At 55.8% G+C, this 19,661-nt stretch overlaps 2 protein-coding genes across 10 annotated transcripts in view; one reads left to right on the top strand and one right to left on the bottom strand.

Moving 5' to 3' along the window:
* The window catches only part of SCTR (secretin receptor), a 64,558-nt gene extending 53,372 nt beyond the window's left edge, over positions 1-11,186 (top strand). The window contains exons 10-13 of one of the 3 annotated variants that reach the window (XM_036856958.1): positions 2,679-2,770; positions 4,543-4,669; positions 9,549-9,590; positions 10,665-11,186. In XM_036856958.1, the coding sequence (XP_036712853.1) occupies positions 2,679-2,770; positions 4,543-4,669; positions 9,549-9,590; positions 10,665-10,805 (402 nt within the window). In that variant the 3' untranslated portion in view covers positions 10,806-11,186. Of the gene's footprint in view, positions 1-2,678; positions 2,771-4,542; positions 4,670-9,548; positions 9,591-10,658 lie in introns of all 3 variants that reach the window. The other 2 variants (XM_036856959.1, XM_036856957.1) reach the window with 2 other exon arrangements.
* A 1,731-nt stretch (positions 11,187-12,917) lies between these two features.
* Positions 12,918-18,311, bottom strand: TMEM37 (transmembrane protein 37). 7 transcript variants are annotated; one of them, XM_036858957.1, is made up of 5 exons: positions 18,216-18,294; positions 17,188-17,585; positions 16,304-16,521; positions 13,376-13,728; positions 12,918-13,294 (listed from the first exon to the last, which is right to left on the bottom strand). In XM_036858957.1, exons 3-5 carry the CDS (start codon positions 16,388-16,390, stop codon positions 13,138-13,140), a joined length of 597 nt encoding a protein of 198 aa, XP_036714852.1. In that variant the 5' UTR covers positions 16,391-16,521; positions 17,188-17,585; positions 18,216-18,294; the 3' UTR covers positions 12,918-13,137. The 7 variants fall into 7 exon arrangements, with proteins under 7 accessions (XP_036714852.1, XP_036714853.1, XP_036714847.1 ...); XM_036858958.1 differs by adding an exon at positions 15,771-15,870 and having other exon boundaries at positions 12,918-13,728; positions 16,332-16,521; XM_036858952.1 differs by having other exon boundaries at positions 12,918-13,728.
* Between the last annotated feature and the right edge of the window lie 1,350 nt (positions 18,312-19,661).

The following is a 19,661-nucleotide window of genomic DNA, read 5'->3' as shown; positions in this document are numbered from 1 at the left end:
ACTAACTATGTTTTAATAAGAATGTACTTGTTTTTCTGAAAAATCAAAATATATTGTCATTTCTAAAATAATAATAATGGAATTCATGTAAAAAATTGGAAAATACAAAATGTATTTTTAAAAAGGGAATAAAATCACCCATATTTTTAGTGCCTAGATGCACATTGTGATCATGTGCTTTTCCTTCCTATTTTTTTCTTTGAGCACATGTACTTTTTCAAAAATGCTTAATATAGTTTTGTGTCCTAGTTTGTTTTTTTCACTTAGCAATAGATGTCATCTTTCCCACGTCATTTGAAATTATTTGACCAGCTGATGTGCTGTAGCTGCATAACACCGAGCCAGTTACCCTGCTGTAATTGTGGGGCTTGGACAGCCCAGCCCGCGAGAGCCCCAGGGCCCGGGCTGCTTTCACTAGACTGTAGTCTCTCTAGTGACTGACGGATGTTGGGTGGGCACTCCTGATGCAAAGTTTCTCCCTACCAGCCTGTCACGGGGCCTAGAATTCCACTATTTAAGACTCATCCTTGGGATAGTTAAGATTTTCCCTCTTGCTTTCAAGTTCTCCCTATTAAATTAAATACAATTCAAAGGCAAAAAATGAAATAAGATAAAAGAGCCTTTGTTAGTTTACACCACGCACGGCTAAGAGCAAGATGCACAAACAGCGAGCTGAGAAGTGTCCTGAAGCAGGGGCGCTGGGCTGGGGTCCCAGACAGGCTGCTAATCCTGTGTCTTCTGGCCAGCGTCCCCAGGCCCCAGGCTACTTGTCTGAACAATGAGGGGGCCCAGCCAGTCAGCTCCACTGATCCTGCTTCTGCAAAATGATCTAGAGCTGGTGGGGGAGGGGAGGAGAGGGGCCGACGCACGGGCAGCTTCATAGTGTTGCTGGCACTGGGCACTGGAGTTGGGGAAGGGGACACCGAAAGAAATAGACTGCGTTCCTGTCCTTTAGAAAGTGAGGATTGAACTGGTGATCAGTGGACGCACACACGTGCTTGCGTTTGGCCCCTTCCAAGCGTTGGTGATCAGTGGACACACACAGATGCTTGCGTTTGGCCCCTTCCAAGCATTGGTGATCAGTGGACGCACACACATGCTTGCGTTTGGCCCCTTCCAAGCATTGGTGATCAGTGGACACACACAGATGCTTGCGTTTGGCCCCTTTCAAGCATTGGTGATCAGTGGACGCACACACATGCTTGCGTTTGGCCCCTTCCAAGCATTGGTGATCAGTGGACACACACAGATGCTTGCGTTTGGCCCCTTCCAAGCACTGGTGATCAGTGGACACACACAGATGCTTGCGTTTGGCCCCTTCCAAGCATTGGTGATCAGTGGACGCACACACATGCTTGCGTTTGGCCCCTTCCAAGCATTGGTGATCAGTGGACGCACACACATGCTTGCGTTTGGCCCCTTCCAAGCATTGGTGATCAGTGGACACACACAGATGCTTGCGTTTGGCCCCTTTCAAGCATTGGTGATCAGTGGACGCACACACATGCTTGCGTTTGGCCCCTTCCAAGCATTGGTGATCAGTGGACACACACAGATGCTTGCGTTTGGCCCCTTCCAAGCACTGGTGATCAGTGGACACACACAGATGCTTGCGTTTGGCCCCTTCCAAGCATTGGTGATCAGTGGACGCACACACATGCTTGCGTTTGGCCCCTTTCAAGCATTGGTGATCAGTGGACGCACACACATGCTTGCGTTTGGCCCCTTCCAAGCATTGGGTGATCAGTGGACGCACACAGATGCTTGCGTTTGGCCCCTTTCAAGCATTGGTGATCAGTGGACGCACACACATGCTTGCGTTTGGCCCCTTCCAAGCATTGGTGATCAGTGGACACACACAGATGCTTGCGTTTGGCCCCTTTCAAGTATTTCAAGTGCTCTTACGAGTAGCGTCATCCGTAACTACAGTGAATCAGGAAAAGGAGGTACAAGAAGGCTTCCTGGAGCTGGCGATTGACCTGCAGAGATTCTGTAAGTCTCCGAAGCAGTGGTTCTCAAAGTGTGGTCCCCAAACCAGCAGCTTCACCTGGGAGCTTGTTAAAAATGCAAATCTTGGGAATTCCCTGGCGGTCCAGTGGTTAGGACTCCGTGCTTTCACTGCTGAGGGCTTGGTTGCGGAACTAAGATCCTGCAAGCCATGTGGTGTGGCCAAAAAAAAAAAGCAAATCTAATTTGCATTTACTAAACCATAACCTTGGGGGTGGAGCCCAGCAATCTGCACCTTAAACTTTGAGAACCTCTGCTATAAAGCCTTTGCTACTCAAAGCGTAGTCCAAGGACCCGCTTTGGCATTCATTCCCTGGAGCTTGCTAGAAATGCAGAATCTCAGGCCCACTCCAGGTCTGCCTTTTAACAAGATTCCAGCGCATTCCAAGTGTGAGTAATCCATGCTGCAGCTGAGCAGACCTCAGAGCTCCTGAATCCCAGGGGCAGGGGGCGGTGCTGTGGCAGCCGTCCCTGCCCAGACGGTGTGTTTCAGCAGCACACTGCCCAGCCCCCGGAAGGTCTGGGGGTGGCGGAGGGAGTGGCGAGCTGAACTGTCCTGGTGTGGCCTGCAGCGCCTTCCCTGCCCGGGGGCCAGGGCCAGGGGCCAGGGCCGGGGGCCGTGCTGGGAGAGCAGATCACCCTTAGCCCCACCTCTGCCTTGTGTTTTACAGATTAATTTCATCCTTTTTATAAACATCCTAAGGATCCTGATGAGGAAACTTAGAACTCAAGAAACAAGAGGAAGTGAAGGGAACCACTATAAGTAAGTGGAGGGCCAAGACCTAGGCACGCTCCCTCAGTCAGTCAGCAGGCATTTACTGAGCACCTATTGTTTACCCAGCTGGTGCTGGGCACTATTGGAGGTGGAGGAAAAGGAAAAGCCGGGACCTGGGAGTTTACAGTGGACCAGGGGAAGGGAGAATGGGTCCATGTGACCCTGAGACCCAGCCCTGGGGGTGGGGAGAAAAGAAATCTAAGCAGGATCCCTGGAGGCAGAGATCTTACCCTTGGGACAAGGCTAGGGAGTCAGAGAGTGGGCTTCGAGGACCTAAATTCAAATCTTTACAGGGACAGTGGCCCTCCTTGTCTGTGGGTTTTGCATCTGAGGATTCAGCCAACCTTGGATTGCAGATTGAAAATATTTGGGAAAAAAAATTCCCAATCAAAACGTTTTCGTTGTATGAGGTATTATACGTAATCTAAAGATGATTTAAATATATGGGGAAATGTGCGTAGGTTATATGCAAATACTACCCCATTTTATATAAACGCCTTGAGCATCCAAGGATTTTGGTGTCTGCGGAGGGTCTGGAACCAATCCCCGTGGATGCCGAGGGTCGACTGTATTTTCCAGCTTTCACTAGACCTTAGCTTTCACCAGACCTTAGCTTTCACCAGATTTTCAAGATAATGTGATCCAAAAATACTTTAAAACCTTTAAGATGTTCAAGAAAGATGCTGTGTTAGTCTGCACAGCCTGCCACAATAAGATACCACAGATTGGCTGGCTTAAATAAGAGAAGTTTATTTACTCACAGTTCTGGAGGCTGGAAGTCCAAGATCAAGGTGCTGGCAGGTTTGGTTTCTCCTGAGGTCTGTCTCCTTGGCTTGTAAACGGCCGCCTTCTCACTGGGTCCTCACGTGGCCTTTCTCTGTGTACCTGCATCCCTGGTGTCTCCTCTTACAAGGACACCAGTTGGTTGGACTACAGTCCCACCCTGATGGTCTCATTTAAACTGGTCCCTGTCTGCAAGTACAGTCACATTCTGAGGTACTGGGGCTTAGTTAGACCTTCAACTTAAAATTCTGGGGGAACACAGTTCAGCCCATGACAAATGTTGAAGACAAATCAGTGTCCAACAGAGACTTTCTCTGTCATGGTCTGAGTTTTGAGAATCTGGCAGAGGCCTGGATTACCGGGTGACAGATTCCCCAGGATGTCACTAGAGTAGTGGCTCCAAAGTAGGGGGCAGCTGGGGATCCAGGACAGAGTTGCCAGATAAACTACAGGATGCCCAGTTTAATTTGAACTTTGGATAAACAACAAATAGTTTTTTAGTACTTATACCAAAAAAAACACTATCCATTGTTTATCTGAAATTCAAATTGAACTGGGTATCCTGTATTTTTGTTTGCTAAATTTGGCCACCCTAACCTGGGAAGAAAACAAAAGAGCTTCTCCTGACAGATATTTATTATCAAACAAATGAGAATGCTGGTTTTGCTAATAATACATAAGACACAGCGTGATAGTAGTACATGCAGATACGTTATAAATCAATAAAGTTATTCATGTGGGTATGGGTTCAAAGCGTTTTACTGATAGGGCGCATGAACAGAAATTTGGGGACTGGCCGTGGACTGATAAGTATTGAATCCGGGTGATGGGTACGTGGGAGCTGGAGATTTTCCGAAACGGAAGTAAAAACAAAACAAGCGGCGGGGACACTGCTGCAAAGCCTCCTGCAGTCAGGCGAGATGGGGGTGCCCCTGGGTGTGGAGGGGCCCGAGACCGCAGCGCCTCTGTGTCCTCAGGCGCCTGGCCAAGTCCACCCTCCTGCTGGTCCCCCTCTTCGGAGTCCACTACATAGTCTTTGCCTTCTCCCCGGAGGATGCCATGGAGATGCAGCTGTTCTTTGAATTGGCCCTTGGCTCCTTCCAGGTAAGCTCCAGGGGCTGTGGCTTCACGGTGGGAAGAAGTGTTCTCTCTCCTGAGAGAAAAGTGGAGAGGCCAAAAGCCAGGTCTTCCCGGAGGCAGAGGGATGCCTCATTTGGCAGAGACCCATGAGACGCAGGGGCAGGACCTCACCGTGCTGCGTGACCCACAGTGGGACCCAAGCTCCCCACCAGTCACGCGGGGGTGGGAGATGCAAGTAAGGAGAGAGAGACTGACTCCAGGGAAGACGAAGGGAACGTAGCCCAGCACACACGATCGCACAAGTCTCGGTAATTAGAGTCAAAATAACGTAAGCACCGAGGGCTCGGGCTCAGCCCTCAAGGAGTAGGACAGGAAGATGAGTGTAGTGGGGGAGTGGGCGGGGGTGGAAGGCTGTGCGAAAGAGGGATAGCCTCCTCTCCACACTGGGAAGTCCATAAAAACCGCCCCAAGCTGAAAAATTCAGAAGTAGCAACATCCGCATATAACTCAGAATCAGTCAAGAGAGTTCCAAGTCGCTGCCTCTGAGAACAGGAAATGGGGCAGGGGTGTCAGCAGCTTACTGTTTTTTCGTTTCTTTTTTTTGTGACAAGAGACATTTGACTCTTTGAAACCAATTACATACACAATTTACTAAAAATAAAAGCCAACTTTAAAAAAAGAAAAAAAAGGCGGGGGGAGAAACCACCTACCTTCTAATTCAACAAGATGTTGCGAAGTTAAAAAATATAGTAAACCTGTTTGGACAGAAGGGGCTTTTAACATGAATCCCAAACTTCACAGTGTTATTTGTTTATTTACTCATAACTATCTCCTTCCAAAAATAATATGATGTAGCTTTCAGGGAAAACATACAAAGGACAAAAAATAAGTAGATGAGGGATCAGCGAATAAAGAAAATAAAGCCAAAACTGAGTTCATACACAGAAACAAATTTGATCAAGTTTTCTGAAGGTGGGAGAGGTGTGTCATAAATTTGGTTTGGAGCTTCCCAGTAGCCAAAGCAAAGACAGAAACACACTCTTTCAAGATTTAGATGAAAGCAGGCTAGTCCCTAGGGAACGGCCTGAGAGAACTCTCTCCCAGTGGGTTTTCCGGAAGAAGCCAGCCTGTCTTCAACAACACTGACCATCCCGCAGTCTTCCTCACCTGGGCAGGCCTCGGCCTTGGGGCGGGGCTCAACGCCGCCCTCATTCCTGGAGTTCTGTTCAGGACGGGTGTGCCCAGGGTGGTCCTCCTGTCACAGCTCACTTCCAGGGAGGACGCGTCACTGGGAACACATTCCTGAGTGGGGTCTGGCCCTAACCCACGCCTTCAGACCCCCACCCCAGGGCTGTCCCCTTTGCTCCCTCTGAGCCCCTTCTCTGCCCAGAGACCCCGGCCAGCACCCCAGACCCGCAGAGCACCTAGTCTCTTGTGTAATCCGTGATCTTTTGCTCTGGGCCAGGAAGCTTCCACGTAACGTGCGGGACGCTGGGCTCACCGTGGCCCGTTTAGCAGGTGGGGGGTCCAGGTCCAGACGGGTGGAAGGTCATGACCCGGCCAACAGAAGTGGGTAGTGACCCCGCTGAGGACCTGGAGACCCAGGTGTCATCCTGCGTGGGTGGGGACTTCCTGTCTCTGGAGCTGGGCTTGCGGCTGGGGCTGCAGACTGCTCGTGAAGGCTGTTCGGCTCCCCTCGGGAAATGCTTGTTAGGAGGAAACCAAAAGCACTTGCCTAAATGTTCCCATTGAAATGTTTACAGAGAAAAAGGATCTTTAAGACTTTTTTTTAAAAAAAGAACCACTGTTCAAATACAAACATAGATGTCATTTTATTATATATTATACATTTATACTGTATGCATATTTTTAAAATTTTGTATTATGGAAAAATTTTTCCATAATACAAAAGTGAAGTGGACGATATAATGAACCTCCGTGTGGCCCTTACCCTTTCATGGCCTGTCCTGTTTCACCTCTACCGCCACCCACATCATTTTAAGCAACCCCAAGCCATCGTTGTATTTCAAATGTACATATTTTAGCATGTATTTCTAAAAGACGAGAGCTTAAAGAACACACACAGAACCATAATGCTATGATCACTGTCATATATTTCTAAAAACGAAAGTTTATTAGCTCCTCCTAATTGTAGAAATACTTGCTTATTGAGGAAAATTTGGAAAATAAGGAGAAGTTAAAAGAAAAAGGAAAATCCATCGATAATCTCATAACCCGATATAATGACCTCTGTTAAAATGTCAGTGTGTTTACTTCTGTCTCTTTTCTATCCAAGAAGACACGCACACGTACACACACAAAATTGAGATCAGGACGTGTGGCTTTTATATCCTCCTTGTTCTGTTTAATTCTTTATCATTCCATCATGAACGTTTCTCCAGGTCATTAAAATTCTTCAAAGACTGCATATTCTTTTTTTTTTTTAATTTTTATTTATTTTTGGCTGTGTTGGGTCTTCGTTGCTGCTCACGGTCTTTCTCTAGTTGCGGTGAGCGGGGGCTACTCTTCGTTGTGGTGCGCGGGCTTATTGCTGTGGCTTCTCTTGTTGCAGAGCACGGGCTTTAGGCGTGCAGGCTTCCGTAGTTGTGGCTCACGGCCTCAGTAGTTGTGGCTTGCGGGCTCTAGAGCGCGGGCTCAGTAGTTGTGGCGCACGGGCTCAGTAGTTGTGGCTCGCGGGCTCAGTAGTTGTGGCGCACGGGCTCTAGAGCGCAGGCTCAGTAGTTGTGGCGCACGGGCTTAGTTGCTCCGCGGCATGTGGGATCTTCGCGGACCAGGGCTCGAACCCGTGTCCCCTGCACTGGCAGGCCGATTCTCAACCACCGCGCCACCAGGGAGGTCCGGGACTGCGTCTTAACGACTGTATACAAACCGTGGGATTTCTGAAGCTTGCTGGCTGAGGCAGGCCGCCCTCTGCGTACCTGGGGCACGTCTAACCGGCCCTCACCCGGGGCTGCCCCCACCTCAACAGTGAGACTGTCTCCGGACCTTTGAGGCCGTGGCAGCCCTGGTCCAGTGAGGTGGCAGCAGCCTGACCACCAGCTCCTGGCCTGCCGACCCGGGACTCAGTCCCTCACCTGTGAAGCGGGGGTCCTCCCCACCCACCTCCTAGGGCTCTGCAAGGATTGAATGAAGCACCTGGAACCCAGAAGCCCAAAATTACACAGGCTAAGCTGCGCCCCAAACCCAGCTCTCGTTTATTTCAAAGCCTGACTTTCACACCCTCTGACAGCGGCTCCTAATCAATGGTGCCCCTTCGAACCATCTTTCAGAGCTGCTGATGGTCTCACCCCAGACATTCGGAGTTGGGGCACAGATTGCACCCTGAGCCAGAGCTCCCAGGTGATTCTTATGTGTGGCAAAACTTGAAAACCGCTGCCTTGAGTCCGTGTTCCTGCCCCCGCCCCACCCCCGTGGTCCCCGTTCCATGTGGCATCAACCACACCTGAGACTCTTAGAGCAGATCCTTCTAGTTTGTAACTCTTGTTAAAGCGCCAGGACTGGGCTTCTGTGGTGGCGCAGTGGTTCTGAATCCGCCTGCCAATGCAGGAGACACGGGTTTGAGCGCTGGTCTGGGAAGATCCCACATGCCGCGGAGCAACTAAGCCCGTGCGCCGCAACTACTGAGCCCCAGTGCCACAACTACTGAAGCCCATGTGCCTAGAGCCCGTGCTCCGCAACAAGAGAAGCGACAGCAATGAGAAGCCCGTGCACCGCAACGATGAGTAGCCCCCGCTCGCCACAACTAGAGAAAAGCCCGCACGCAGCAACGAAGACCCAATGCAGCCAAAAATTAAAAAAAACTAAAATTAAAAAACAAAACAAAACAAAAAAACACCAGGACTCCTGAGCAGTCGTGTGGATGAAGCCCACCATAAACAGGCAGGTTCACCCCTCTTTGGGGTCCTGTCCATGTCATAAGTAGCCAGGGGCAGGCCTGGCTGGCACTGGGGGGAGGGGCTGGGCCACCCGAGGTCAGGGCTGTGGCACCCGGGCCTCTGTGGGAAGCCTGAGGGCAGGGGCTCGTTAGGAAGGACAGGCCGGCCCTCGGAGGGCCCTGAGGTGAGCAGGGCATCCCGACTGCGAGACCCTGCTCGTAGCTCACGGTTCCACGCAGGCCTCTTCGGCTCAGATCCCGCATCTCTGCCCGCAGCCCCGCCTGGCAGGCTCCACGCCAGGACTCCGGGGGTACCACTGGGAAGAGAGGAGCTCCGGATGCTAGCGGGGGAGGGCCCTGATAGGCACAGACCCCCACCATCCCAGGGAACCTAAAGCATACGTAGCCCTGAGGCCTCTGACCTGGACGTGAGGGGGGCTCACGCTCCACTGTTGGCTGGCCGATACCTGCTTGCGACCTGCACGCCAGCTGTTCTGACCACACGCCACACATTTGTCTTTCAACGTGAGTAGCTGGCCCTGTTTAAACCTCTCCAGATTTCCGGCTCATCTTGCAGATGAGCCCACCCAGGCCCAGGGGCTCCCATGGGCTGCCCCACCCGCTCAGCTCCGGGCCAGATGGGCATGGCTCAGGTGCCGTTGTTGCTGCTTCTCCCAGATGGCCCGCCTCGCTAATTCCGGTGACCTGCCTGGTCCCTGTGGCCTCCACTTAACGTAACTGGCACCACCCTGGTGCAGGGCCCCTCCCTGGACACGGGGGAGGTCCTTGCCCCCAAGCGTGTCAGTCTGTGTGGGTGATGCCAGCACAGCTGGGGCACTGAGGGCCGGAAGAGGAAGCCTCCGCTTCCCCTGGAGGGGGAGAGGCGCGGGGAGGCTCTGGAACAGCTGTGGGGAGCAGTGAGCTGGGGCTGGTGATGAAAGGGCCCCAGGCGGGTAGGAGGCTGGGTGCTGGGCCCGCACTCATCCCGTTGCCCGGCTTCTTCCGCAGGGCCTGGTGGTGGCCGTTCTCTACTGCTTCCTCAATGGGGAGGTGAGTGTCCTGGGCTGCCGGGGTGCAGGGGAGCTCCCTCACAGCCGTACCTGGAAGGGGTGGTGGGGAGTGGGGTGTGGCGTTGGTGGGGGAGGCCGGGCCCTCCTGGCTTGGGTCTGTCTTCCAGGAGTCTGGGCTCACCTCATGGGAGCCCCAGGATCACCTGCAGGCCTTGTTAAAACAACTGCTGGGTCCTGCCCTGTTTCTAAACCAGCAAAAATAGGTCCTGTCAGTCTGGGCTGGAGGCTGAGAATGTCTTAACTAGCACCCCAGGTGATTCTTATCCTTGGGTAAGTTCAGGAAATGGAGGAAAGTGCAGGCACCCCAGCCCTAACCGCGGCTGCTGACTGCTTGCTTGATGGGTGATGTCGGTCACGGCCCTGCTCTGGGCGCCAGGCCTCTCATCTGTAAAATGAGTGACTCAGGTGAAACGTTTGCTGTTCCGTCCTCTGAGACCTCCAGAGAGTGTGACTCCTGGCAGGGCGGGGGGCTGCACCCCTAGCTGGAGGTCTCTGACCTTGCCCAGAGCACCGTCGGGACGTGAGGTTCCTGGCACAGAGGCCGTGCAGTTGACGTTAGTTGGATATGGTGTTGCACACAAGTAAAGCCTTCCTGTGACTGTTGATCATCTAGTTTGCCCCACTTGAATGGGAGTAGCCTCTGATGTTTTCCAAAAATCAAGCATCAAGTCTGGCGTCAAAGGCTTTGCTGCTACAGCTGGGGATTGTGAAGGAAATTCCCAAAGAGCAGCCCTTTGGCCCCCGTATAAGTTCCGAGCTTGGGTGGCTTCATGGGGATGTGTCCAGTTGCCCCAGGTGACCAATCTGGAGACTGTGGAACAACCCCCTTCTTCGGGACAGATGTGCGGAGATTGCAGGTGAAAGGACCCAAGGGAAAGGGGGCCCTCAATACCTACTGGACGTCGAGATGGTAAATCTGAGCGGCCTGCAGGAGGGGAAGGCATGCCCACTGGGCAGAAGTGGCAGAGCCCGACCGAGGCCCAGGGGAGCAGGACCCTGGGCCAGGGTCATCCTTTCCTCCCGGCTGATAGCTGGTCTCTGGGGGCAGGTGCAGCTGGAGGTTCAGAAGAAGTGGCGGCAGTGGCACCTGCGTGAGTTCCCACTGCACCCGGTGGCCCTCGGCTCCTTCAGCAGCGGCACCAAGGCCAGCCCCTCGGAGCAGAGCCGGGGTACCTGCAGGACCAGTGTCATCTGAGGCTGGAGCAGGGCCACCCAGACAGGCCAAGACGGGTCCTGAGGGCTGACGGCCGCCCATCTTCCTGCCAGATGCTGTGTGATCGCTCCTGTGACTATAACACCCCTCCTCCGGGCCTCGGGGCGGGGGCGTGGTGATAATTCCTCAGAACCGAAGGGACCTGGGGCAGGAAGAGGGCCTGGGATTTGGGTCTGTTGAGTTTTCTGGGAAGACTTCAGGGGTCCCAGGAGGGGGCAGGGGAATAAACGGTAACTGGGATGAGACTTGGTATTTGCCAGTCCTCTTGCCCTGGAGCCACAAGGTGAAGGATGCTGTCCCCACCACTTGCTGGAGGACGGGGCTGCCCGGGTCCCCCTGCTCCAGTTTTCAGGGACAAGCTTAGCGGAGATTGAGGCACTCGGCCCTAGGTGGACCCTCCCCACCCCTCACCGCAACTCACCCACCCGGTCGCTCTTCCCCCCAGAGCCTTCTGACAGCCAAGTCACAGGGAGCCCAGGAGAGCCCCGGCCCTTTCAGTCACCCTAGCATGGGATGAGGCACCCGTTCTTCCTGCTTTCGGCTAAGCTATCTGCAGTACAGCAGGAAATGGGGCAGAGTCCCATTGACAGAAGAGAAACTGGTTCACCAAGGTCCTGTGACTTGACCAAGATACTCAGCAGGGAAGTGGCAGCTCGGTCCAGGGCTTCTGGTTTCAAATCCCCAGCCTCCAAGGCTGTCTGTCTCCCCTGCTCCTGGGCAAGGGCGGACAGGGGCCTGTCTCCCCGCCCCACTGGGGATTTTAAGTCTCCCCCTGTACTGTGAATCTCAGTTCCCTCAATTATTAGCACTCCTTCCCTGCCAGCCACGTGAGGGTTAAAGGACTACATATTTGAACCCTTTTACAAAACGAAGCCTGCGTGCTCAGGGGAGAGCATTCTTGACAGAAGCAGAGGCGACCCTCCCCGCGGCTAGAGAAGAGGGCATCTTGCTGGTAGGTGGGCCCAGCTCTAGTCCTGGCTTTGGGTGACCCTGGACAAGTGGCCCTGGCCCCCAACTTCTGCATCTCACCCCTGCAGACAGGGTCACCCCCTTTGCATCTTATAGTCTGCTACTGGGGTGAGAAGGCCAGGTACCCATTTCCCAGGGCTTTCTCCAGGGACCTTCATGGACTCTGTACACCTTGGAATCGAAAAGTTAAAAAAAAAAAAAGTAAAATCACAGGAGAGGTAGAGGCACCCAAGTCCAGCCCAGAAAGAGGACCTGGCAGGGCAGAGACCAAAACCCCATGCAATCAGTGGCAGCCGGAATGAACCAGGAAAGGCCTGAATTCATCAGGTGGGGGAGGGGCATGGGGCTAGTGTAGAGTGAAATGGGCTGAGGGCCACAAACCCACCTACTGGGCAGAAAAGGGACTGGACAGGGGCCAGTTTGATGCACAGAAATGTAAAGTGGCCAGCAAGGGTGGAAATCTCCACTGGTTCCTGGTCCCCTCCCCCTGCAAGCCTCTGCATCCAGGGTGGTTGTTAGTCATTACCCGAGGTCGGGCCAGTCCCCAGTACCCCCTGGAGTCCAGCAGCTCCAGGTACGTGCTCTTTGAAGTGTGTTCTAGGATAAAAATGGTACCCTGAGGCTGTCTGGCCCTTACCAAAGATGGATGCACACGCTTACCTCAGAGAGGACAGTATTAGAAGCCAGGCGGGCCCTCCTGGAAGGGCTTCAGGCGGGATTCACAGGGAGAGTCCCGAGGCACAGCCAGCTGCTGGAAGCTGGGGTTATCCAGGGATTACGGGGTACCCCCGACAAAGGGCAGGGCTCAAATAAAGTCGAACGGTTTGAAAAGCTTCTACACCCCAGCAGCCCTGAACGCTGCCTCCCTGACATGACCAAAGCTAAAGCAGGGAATTTGCACAAGGCCCTTTGAGCTGGTGAAGAAAGTCCTAGGCACTGACTGGACACCCTTCGCTGACGAATGATTCACTCTTAGCAACCCAGGAGGCCCCAGGGACCCTACAGCCCACATCCCGGCAGAGTCAGTAAAACAGGTGTGAAATGTACTTGGCTGTGCAGCCAGCCTGAGCACCAGTTACCTGAGCTGCTTCCACGTCTATTCCCATCCCAGGAAGGACTCAAGAAAAGGTTTTAAAATATGTTTCTTCTTGTAAAATCAACATCCTAATAACGTGGCTAAGCTGGTGCAGCTGCTGGCTCGGAGGCACCCACCTGGCCTCTGGGCTGCGAAGGCCACTGGCCCGACCACCCCAAGGCCAAGAGGCGGCAGTTTGAATGTCCCATGTTGGAGAAGTCCCATCGTGACCCCACTTGCTGGTAGAACTCAGTGTCCTCGCAGGGGGGCCTAAAATTCTGCGGGCAGGCCCCAGGGGTGCGTGACGCTGTCAGTACGGCTGATGCTGTTGACGTGGAGGCCGCTGACGGCGCTCAGGAAGAAGAGGAAGGAGGCCGTGAACTCGCTCCAGAACGTCAGCGTGAGGCCCATGAGCGTGACCTGGTTCCTGAGGAGGGTCAGGAAGCTCAGGAGGCCCCCGAAGGAGAGGATGAACGCGAGGAGGAAGAGGGCGGAGCCCACGGCCCACCTGTGCCACGAGCGGGGGTCCTCGGACACCTGGGACACCATGAGGAGCTCCAGGCCAAAGATGGCGACCACCACGGCCAAGGTGGCCACGCTGCGGGCCACAGCCATGCCCGAGGCTAGCCCGGGCACGTGGGCCTGCCTCAGGTCTCGGAGGCAGTGCAGCTCAGCCTGGTTGGAGGTGGTGCAGAAGTGCCACAGCCCGAAGAGGCGGTCGTCGGCCAGGAGCCAGTAGCCATCACAGATGGAGATGGAGGAGAGGACCACGGCCAGGGAGGCGCACAAGATAATGAGCGCCCGGATGGAGGGGTCAGAGAAGGACCGGCGGGGCCTCCTTTGGGCCAGCAACTTCTGGGCCTGGAAGACAGCACGGGGCAGCATGAGGGAGGGCCCCCGCCACAGCCCACCAGCCTCCTCAGGGAAGACCCAGAACACACCTTGTAGCTTCCGACAGCCACGGTCTCCCAGGATGCCCGGGAAGCCCACCTTAGTCACAGCACAGACCCACCTCCTGGTGGGGCGGGGGGGACCCTCCTCCCATCCTACCTGTTCCCCGTCCGTCCTCCATTCAAGACCTGTAAGCATTGCCTGTGGATCCAGTTATTCATCAGGCAAAGAGTTTCCTGACCTTTCTTTAATGATCTTTATAATGAGTAAGAAACCCAAATTGTATTGACAGGCAAATCTTAGTCCATTCTGAAGTCAGCAAACCTGTCTGGCTTGGCTGATGTGACCTTGAGCTAGCAGCCAGCCTTGGCTTCTTTGTATGCAAAACAAGAATACTGCACTAGACTTTATTAGCACATCAGTGAAGGTTACATAGCTCCCTCTTCTGGCCCCTGGTCTTCCCCAGTTTCATTCTAATCTGCACCCAGCTTTTTCAGCACTTTTCTTCAGTGCGCAGTGATATTTGCAGTTTGCCCTTCAGTCTGGCTCAGCCTGTACTCCGCCCAGGACATGGCACCACTGTCTGTTCTAGAAGTTTCTGGGTGGGGGAGTCCCTGAGGCTCCCCTTCAGCCTATGGTTTCGGCCCTGCAAAAGTACACCCTATCCTCTCTCCTGGCAAGCTGGGCCAAGCGTCCAGTGAGGTGTCCCTTCTCACAGCCCCAGGACACCCCCAAGCCACCGTCCCCAACCCCCAACCCGGAAGCAAAAGGAATGCTTCAAAGGGTAAAACTCCTTAGACGGCCCACAAGCCCTCCCAGGGCATCCTCCTGCCCACCTCGCATGCCTAGGACAAGCCTAGAACTTTCCTCCTCACACCTACTGGTCCCTCCACCTGAAAGGCTCTTCTCCGGCTGCCCCCCCTTCTCCATTCTTCATGTCTCAGCTGAAACATCGCCTCCTGGGAGGGGTCCGTCCTGCCCACCCAACCCAGAACGGACCCCTCCGGTCACTCTCCATCAGGAACCGTTCTGACAGGTTTTCCATTCCTGTCTGATTCGTAGTGGGAGGGCAGGACCGTGTCCCCAGCACGCGGTGCCGTGCTCAACAGCCACGAGGTCGAGTTTGCAGCCGCTGTCACTTCCATCTGAAGCTCCCTTTAAACCATCTCCTGCCCAGTCATAAATTACGCCCTTTAGAGTGTGTGTGGAAGCAGCCCAGGTCATGCCCCAGTTTGGGAGGTAAGCAAAGCACACAGCTCATGCGTGACGATCACTGCTAGAAGGCAAACCGAAAGGGGACTCTGGGGGTGAGCCCTATGCCACGTGCAAGTGGAGGCTTCCAGAGGCGGTCTGGGCCGCCCCTCTCGGTGAGGGGCAGACAGCAGAGCCACGCTCCCGGGAGGCCCCAGGATCCTTATGGACCCGGCTTGCTTTCAGCACTTCTGCCTAGTTAGGGTCCTGTCTCACTCTTAAACCTGAGTCTGGTGGAGATGCTCCATGGGGGGGGGGGGCGGGGTATGTAAAAAGGGAAACTCACACAGAGGTCAGGGGACCAGCCCAAGAGCATTCACCGAGATCACAGTAAAGCCTGGCACAGCTGCCCGACAGCTGTATCATGTGTAGTGGGGGGGATGCACGCAACCGATGAATACCCACTGGGGCCTTCGTGTGAGGGGCTCAGTATGTGGTGAGGAGAAGGACAGAGGGACGCCCAAGGGCTCAGGACCCGACTCAGACCAGAGACAAAGGCAGCCTGGGGCGCTGTAGAGAGCACTCGGGCGGGGAGTCTGGGCTCTGGTTCTCAAACCGCATCCCCTCGTCTCCTGGAGGCCTCCAGGTGCTAAAGCAGGGGGCAGGGGGTCAGCTCCCGGCCCCTCACTTCACCCACAGCAGGTCCCTCTTACCTGCTGGAGCCGCTGGGAATCTAAGAGTCCGTACTGGATTTCATTAGGAAAAAACGGCTCTACTGAGAAACAAACCAAGGGAACTTGGAAACCTCTGGGACTACAAACCATAAAGGTGTTTGTCTTTGCGCGGTTTCTTAACCTCCTTGGCCCTTATTTTCTCATCTACGGTTCCGCAGTTGCATTTTGTAGCAGGAGTTAGTGATCCCTGCAGGAAAGAGTAGCCATGAAGGCACCCGGAGGTTATAGAACTCCCTACAGGTTGATAAGTTTCTAGGATGGGAAAACCCCAGACGCAGGCAACAAGTCACAAGAACGCAGCACCCAGAGGCCTTTTGACCTCAGACATCACGCTGTCTGGAGAAAAAGCACATGCCATCCTACCCTCAGCCCCACCTGTCCTGCACACAGAGTGGACTTTAATCTCCAGGCCCTCAGACATCACACTGGGATCAGAAAAAGACAGCTGACATCAGGTCGTTTTCCCCCTCCCACCCCAAAGGAGGGCATCATTCAAACCCTGACACCAGTAAAACTCCCAAGGATTAAGTGAGATCATGTATATAAAGGTGCCCAGCACAGAAGCAGTTCCTGATTAATATTAGTAACAATAAGGTATCTTGGGAGTCCTTATTCCTCACCACTGCCCCACACCCCGGCTGCCAGCACCTCTGTGAACTTGCAGTGATCCAGGGCCTGAAATCCTCTCCCGGAGGGCAGCTGGGCATCAGCGTGGTCAGTGGAAGGTCCGTGGACCAGAAGGTATGAGGGCAGTCTAGCCCTGCCGCTGACCCACCAGCCTCTAGCTCTGTGACCTTGGGCAAATCACTTTAATCTCTTAGGGCCTGGACTGTCTCCACTGAAAAAAAAAAAAGAAAAATGGAAGCATTTCCCTTTCTCATCCAGAGCCCCGAATGATTAAGTAGTGACCTGTAGAACAGTGTCACGTGGCACTCCTGGGCCACTGAGTCCAGTGCCAAGGTCTTGTCCTCCTCTGTAACCCAGGACCCCATCTGATCCCGTCAACCCCTAAGTAGTGGACACTCTGGGCTGCTCACTACGCTTTCTCCACATCAACCCCCCCCGCCCCGCGCCCCTGCGCTTCCCTCCTCCCCCCCCCAACCCCTTCCCACTGCCCGCTCAGCTCAGGCCCAGGTCAGGCCCTCCTCCTCCTCAGCTGGAAATCTCTTCTACAGCCTCCTACAGAGTAAGCCCGCTCCGCCTGCGTGACCGCAGGGCACCGGTCAGGGAGGCGCAGGAGCCGGCTTGCTTGCCTTTTAGCGCTTTGACCTCCGGCGAGCTACTTACCCCCTGAAGATAACAGTACCTGCCTCCTGGCCGAAACGAGACCTAAGCACCCCCACTGCTTAGAACAGTCCCAGGCCGGCGGTTACGTGCTCCTAGCATCAGCGGCGATTTTCAAGCCAGCACTGCGCCCCGCCCCGCGCCGCCGGCAGTAGCGCCCCAGGGTTTTACCTCATCTTCCCCGCCCCCCTTCTTTCACTAAAAGGTCAAGTCTGTTTACCTGGCTACTCTCCTGCCCCTCCCCACCCCCGTTAATCCTGCCGCAGTTTGTTCGCCTCTTAATCTAGCACTCGCTTCCCCCAAACCGCTCCGAAATCCCGGTGTGCACGTCTCTCCCCCGCAGGGCCGTCGGCTCCCGAAGGCGGGACCGCACCCGCTCCCACCCTCCTCACTGCCGGTCCCGGAGGCGGCCCGGCCGGGACCCCAGATTATGCCCAGCACGAGAGGAACTCGCTGCATCCGGCTCTAGGGTTGCGGTGTCCCGGCCACAAGGGGCTGGGGGCGCGGCCTGTGGGTGGAGTCTCTCCTGTTCGGGCCCAGAAGTCTGGTTCGACTCGATTCTGTCGCTGAGCTGGCCGCCACGGGCGGGTTACTTCACCTGAGCCTCGGTCACCGCATCTACAAAGTGGGCGCATTGGGATCAGCCGGAGTCTGCGCTGCGGGGCGCCGAGCACTTGCGGGCAGAGTCTGCGGGCCGCTCTGACCGTCCGGACCGTCCAGTCGGGAGGTGAGGAGGCGGGACGCGTCCGCTAGGGAAGCTCGACGCAGGGCAGCGGAGAGCCGCACGCCCGGGGGGTAGGCGTGGGGATGGACCCCTGGCATCCTTCTAAGGAGAAACCCCATCTCTGCGAGGCGGGCCCCTCCCCTCTCTACAGCCTGTCCTGAGGTTTCCGCGTGCCCCAGCGAGTCCACCCCCTTGCCCGCCCCCCAAAATCAGTTTCGGGAGGGGAGACGGTCTTGCTGCCCCCGCCCAGGAAAGTCCTGGCTTCCCCAGAGATGCTTCCTCGTGTGACAAGGCGAGCCTCATTTTCGAGTGGATTCCGTCCATCCTCCGCCCCAGACGCGCCCCCTTTTAACAGGAGGGTGCACCTAACGGATGGACACTGCGGACCCCAAAGAGAAGCACAACACTCCTCCCCAGCCGTTTGGGAGCCTCGGTGCCCGCAGGACCTCGAGGGGCCCGCGCCCTGGGCGGCTTCCCCCCCGGACCCCGGCCGGGCCTCTCCCCGCCCCCGGGCTCTCGCCCACCTGCACGCCGAGGGCTGTCATCCCGTGCCCGGGCTCGGCTGCGCGCTCCCGCCTGGTTCCCTCGGGGCTCCCGAGCGCCGCTCTGCCGGGGCCGCGGTTCCCCACTCTGGACCTCTTCCCGGGGGCGGGGCGGGGCGGGCCGGGGGAGGGGCGGGCGGAACTGCTGCCCCCGGGCGGCTGGTCGGGCCGGGCCCCTCCCCGCGCGCCGCGGCTCGGTTTGTGCTGAGTCAGCGGGGCCGCCGGAGGAGCCCCCGGGGAGGCGGGGGGCCAGGACCCGGCCCGAAGGGGAGGCTCGGGCCCTGGGGGAGGGCTGACCCCGCCGACTTGCAGGCCCGGAGTCGCTCCCCGATCTCAGGGCACGGCTGTGCCCGCGGCGCCGATTCCTCGAGGGCCCGGGGCCGAGGAGCCGGGTCCGCCCGAGCGTCCGGGGGAGGCGGCGGCGTCCAGGCGGCAGGCGCGCGCCCGGGATCTGCAGCTCCACCACCTTGGGCCGTTGTGATCCTGGGCTCTTGTTTCCGTCTCTGAGCCACGGGCGGTAAATGAGATGATACCTGTGAAAGGGCGGGGTCTTGCGAGGCCTCGGTAAGTGTGAACGGAGTGTCTCCCCCGGGCAGTCTTTCCTGCGTCCCTTTCCTCTCCCCCAAAGGGGGCCGTACAGCCCTGCTCGCCTCCTCGCCTCCCCAGGGACCATCCAGAAGGCAAATAGGACAAAGCAAAAGTCATTGTTCTTCCTGGACTTTTGATGGGGCTTGAGTTCTCAAGGGGGCAGCGCACAACGTCCCCACCCCAAGAAGGGTAAATCCCAGCTGAGACCCTCCCAGCCCTTCTCAGCTGTTGATAAACAGGGAGGGGGTTGCCGCTTAGGTGAAGCAAGGTCTCCTTTCTCCGTCGCGAAGCAGGGTGAGGGAAGTTACTTGGCTCCTTCAGGCAGGCAGCTCCCCGGTGACTTTGCCCGGGGACGTTCTCAGCTGGCACCTAACGCTCCCGCCCCCCCCCACCCCCCGCCCCATTCCGGGCATCTCCCTGTCAGAGGTTCATCTGATTCTGTCGCTGCCGCAGAAACCGTGTCAGGTCCGTTAACCTAGCGCCCACCTTGTTCCGTGTGTGGTCAGGCCTGTTTGGGGGTCTGCTGCCTGTTACGCTTTCTTGGTAAGAATAGAAAGTCTTGAATCGGTGGAATTTAGAGCGACATGTCAGCAAGATTGCTGGAGAAGCAGAAATGACTTAGGAATGATAATGAGGAAGTGATGGTCCGCTTCCAGTTATTTTATGAGCATAAGAAAGCCGGGGGACTTCCCTTGGCGGTCCAGTGGTTAAGACTCCGCACTTGCACTGCAGGCGGCGCGGTTAGGGTTCACCTGGGCCGGCCCTTCATTTGCGCCGTGGGTTCCCGGGCTCCCCTAGGTCCCTCCGTGGTGCCGGGGCTGAGCAGAGTGGGTGTGGCAG

This window comes from Balaenoptera musculus, chromosome 7, assembly GCF_009873245.2.
Source record: "Balaenoptera musculus isolate JJ_BM4_2016_0621 chromosome 7, mBalMus1.pri.v3, whole genome shotgun sequence".
Lineage (NCBI taxonomy): Eukaryota > Metazoa > Chordata > Mammalia > Artiodactyla > Balaenopteridae > Balaenoptera > Balaenoptera musculus.
The sequence above is the reverse complement of the archived record's forward strand: the minus strand, read 5'-3'. Positions and strand labels throughout refer to the sequence as shown.

Coding starts and splice junctions, on each gene's coding strand:
- TMEM37 (XM_036858952.1), bottom strand. CDS start 16,390: ATGCCCAGCTGCCCTCCGGGAGAGGATTTCAGGCCCTGGATCACTGCA. Junction 13,729..16,303: donor AGCCGGGGTGTGGGGCAGTG/GTGAGGAATAAG, acceptor GCTGTCTTCCAG/GCCCAGAAGTTGCTGGCCCA.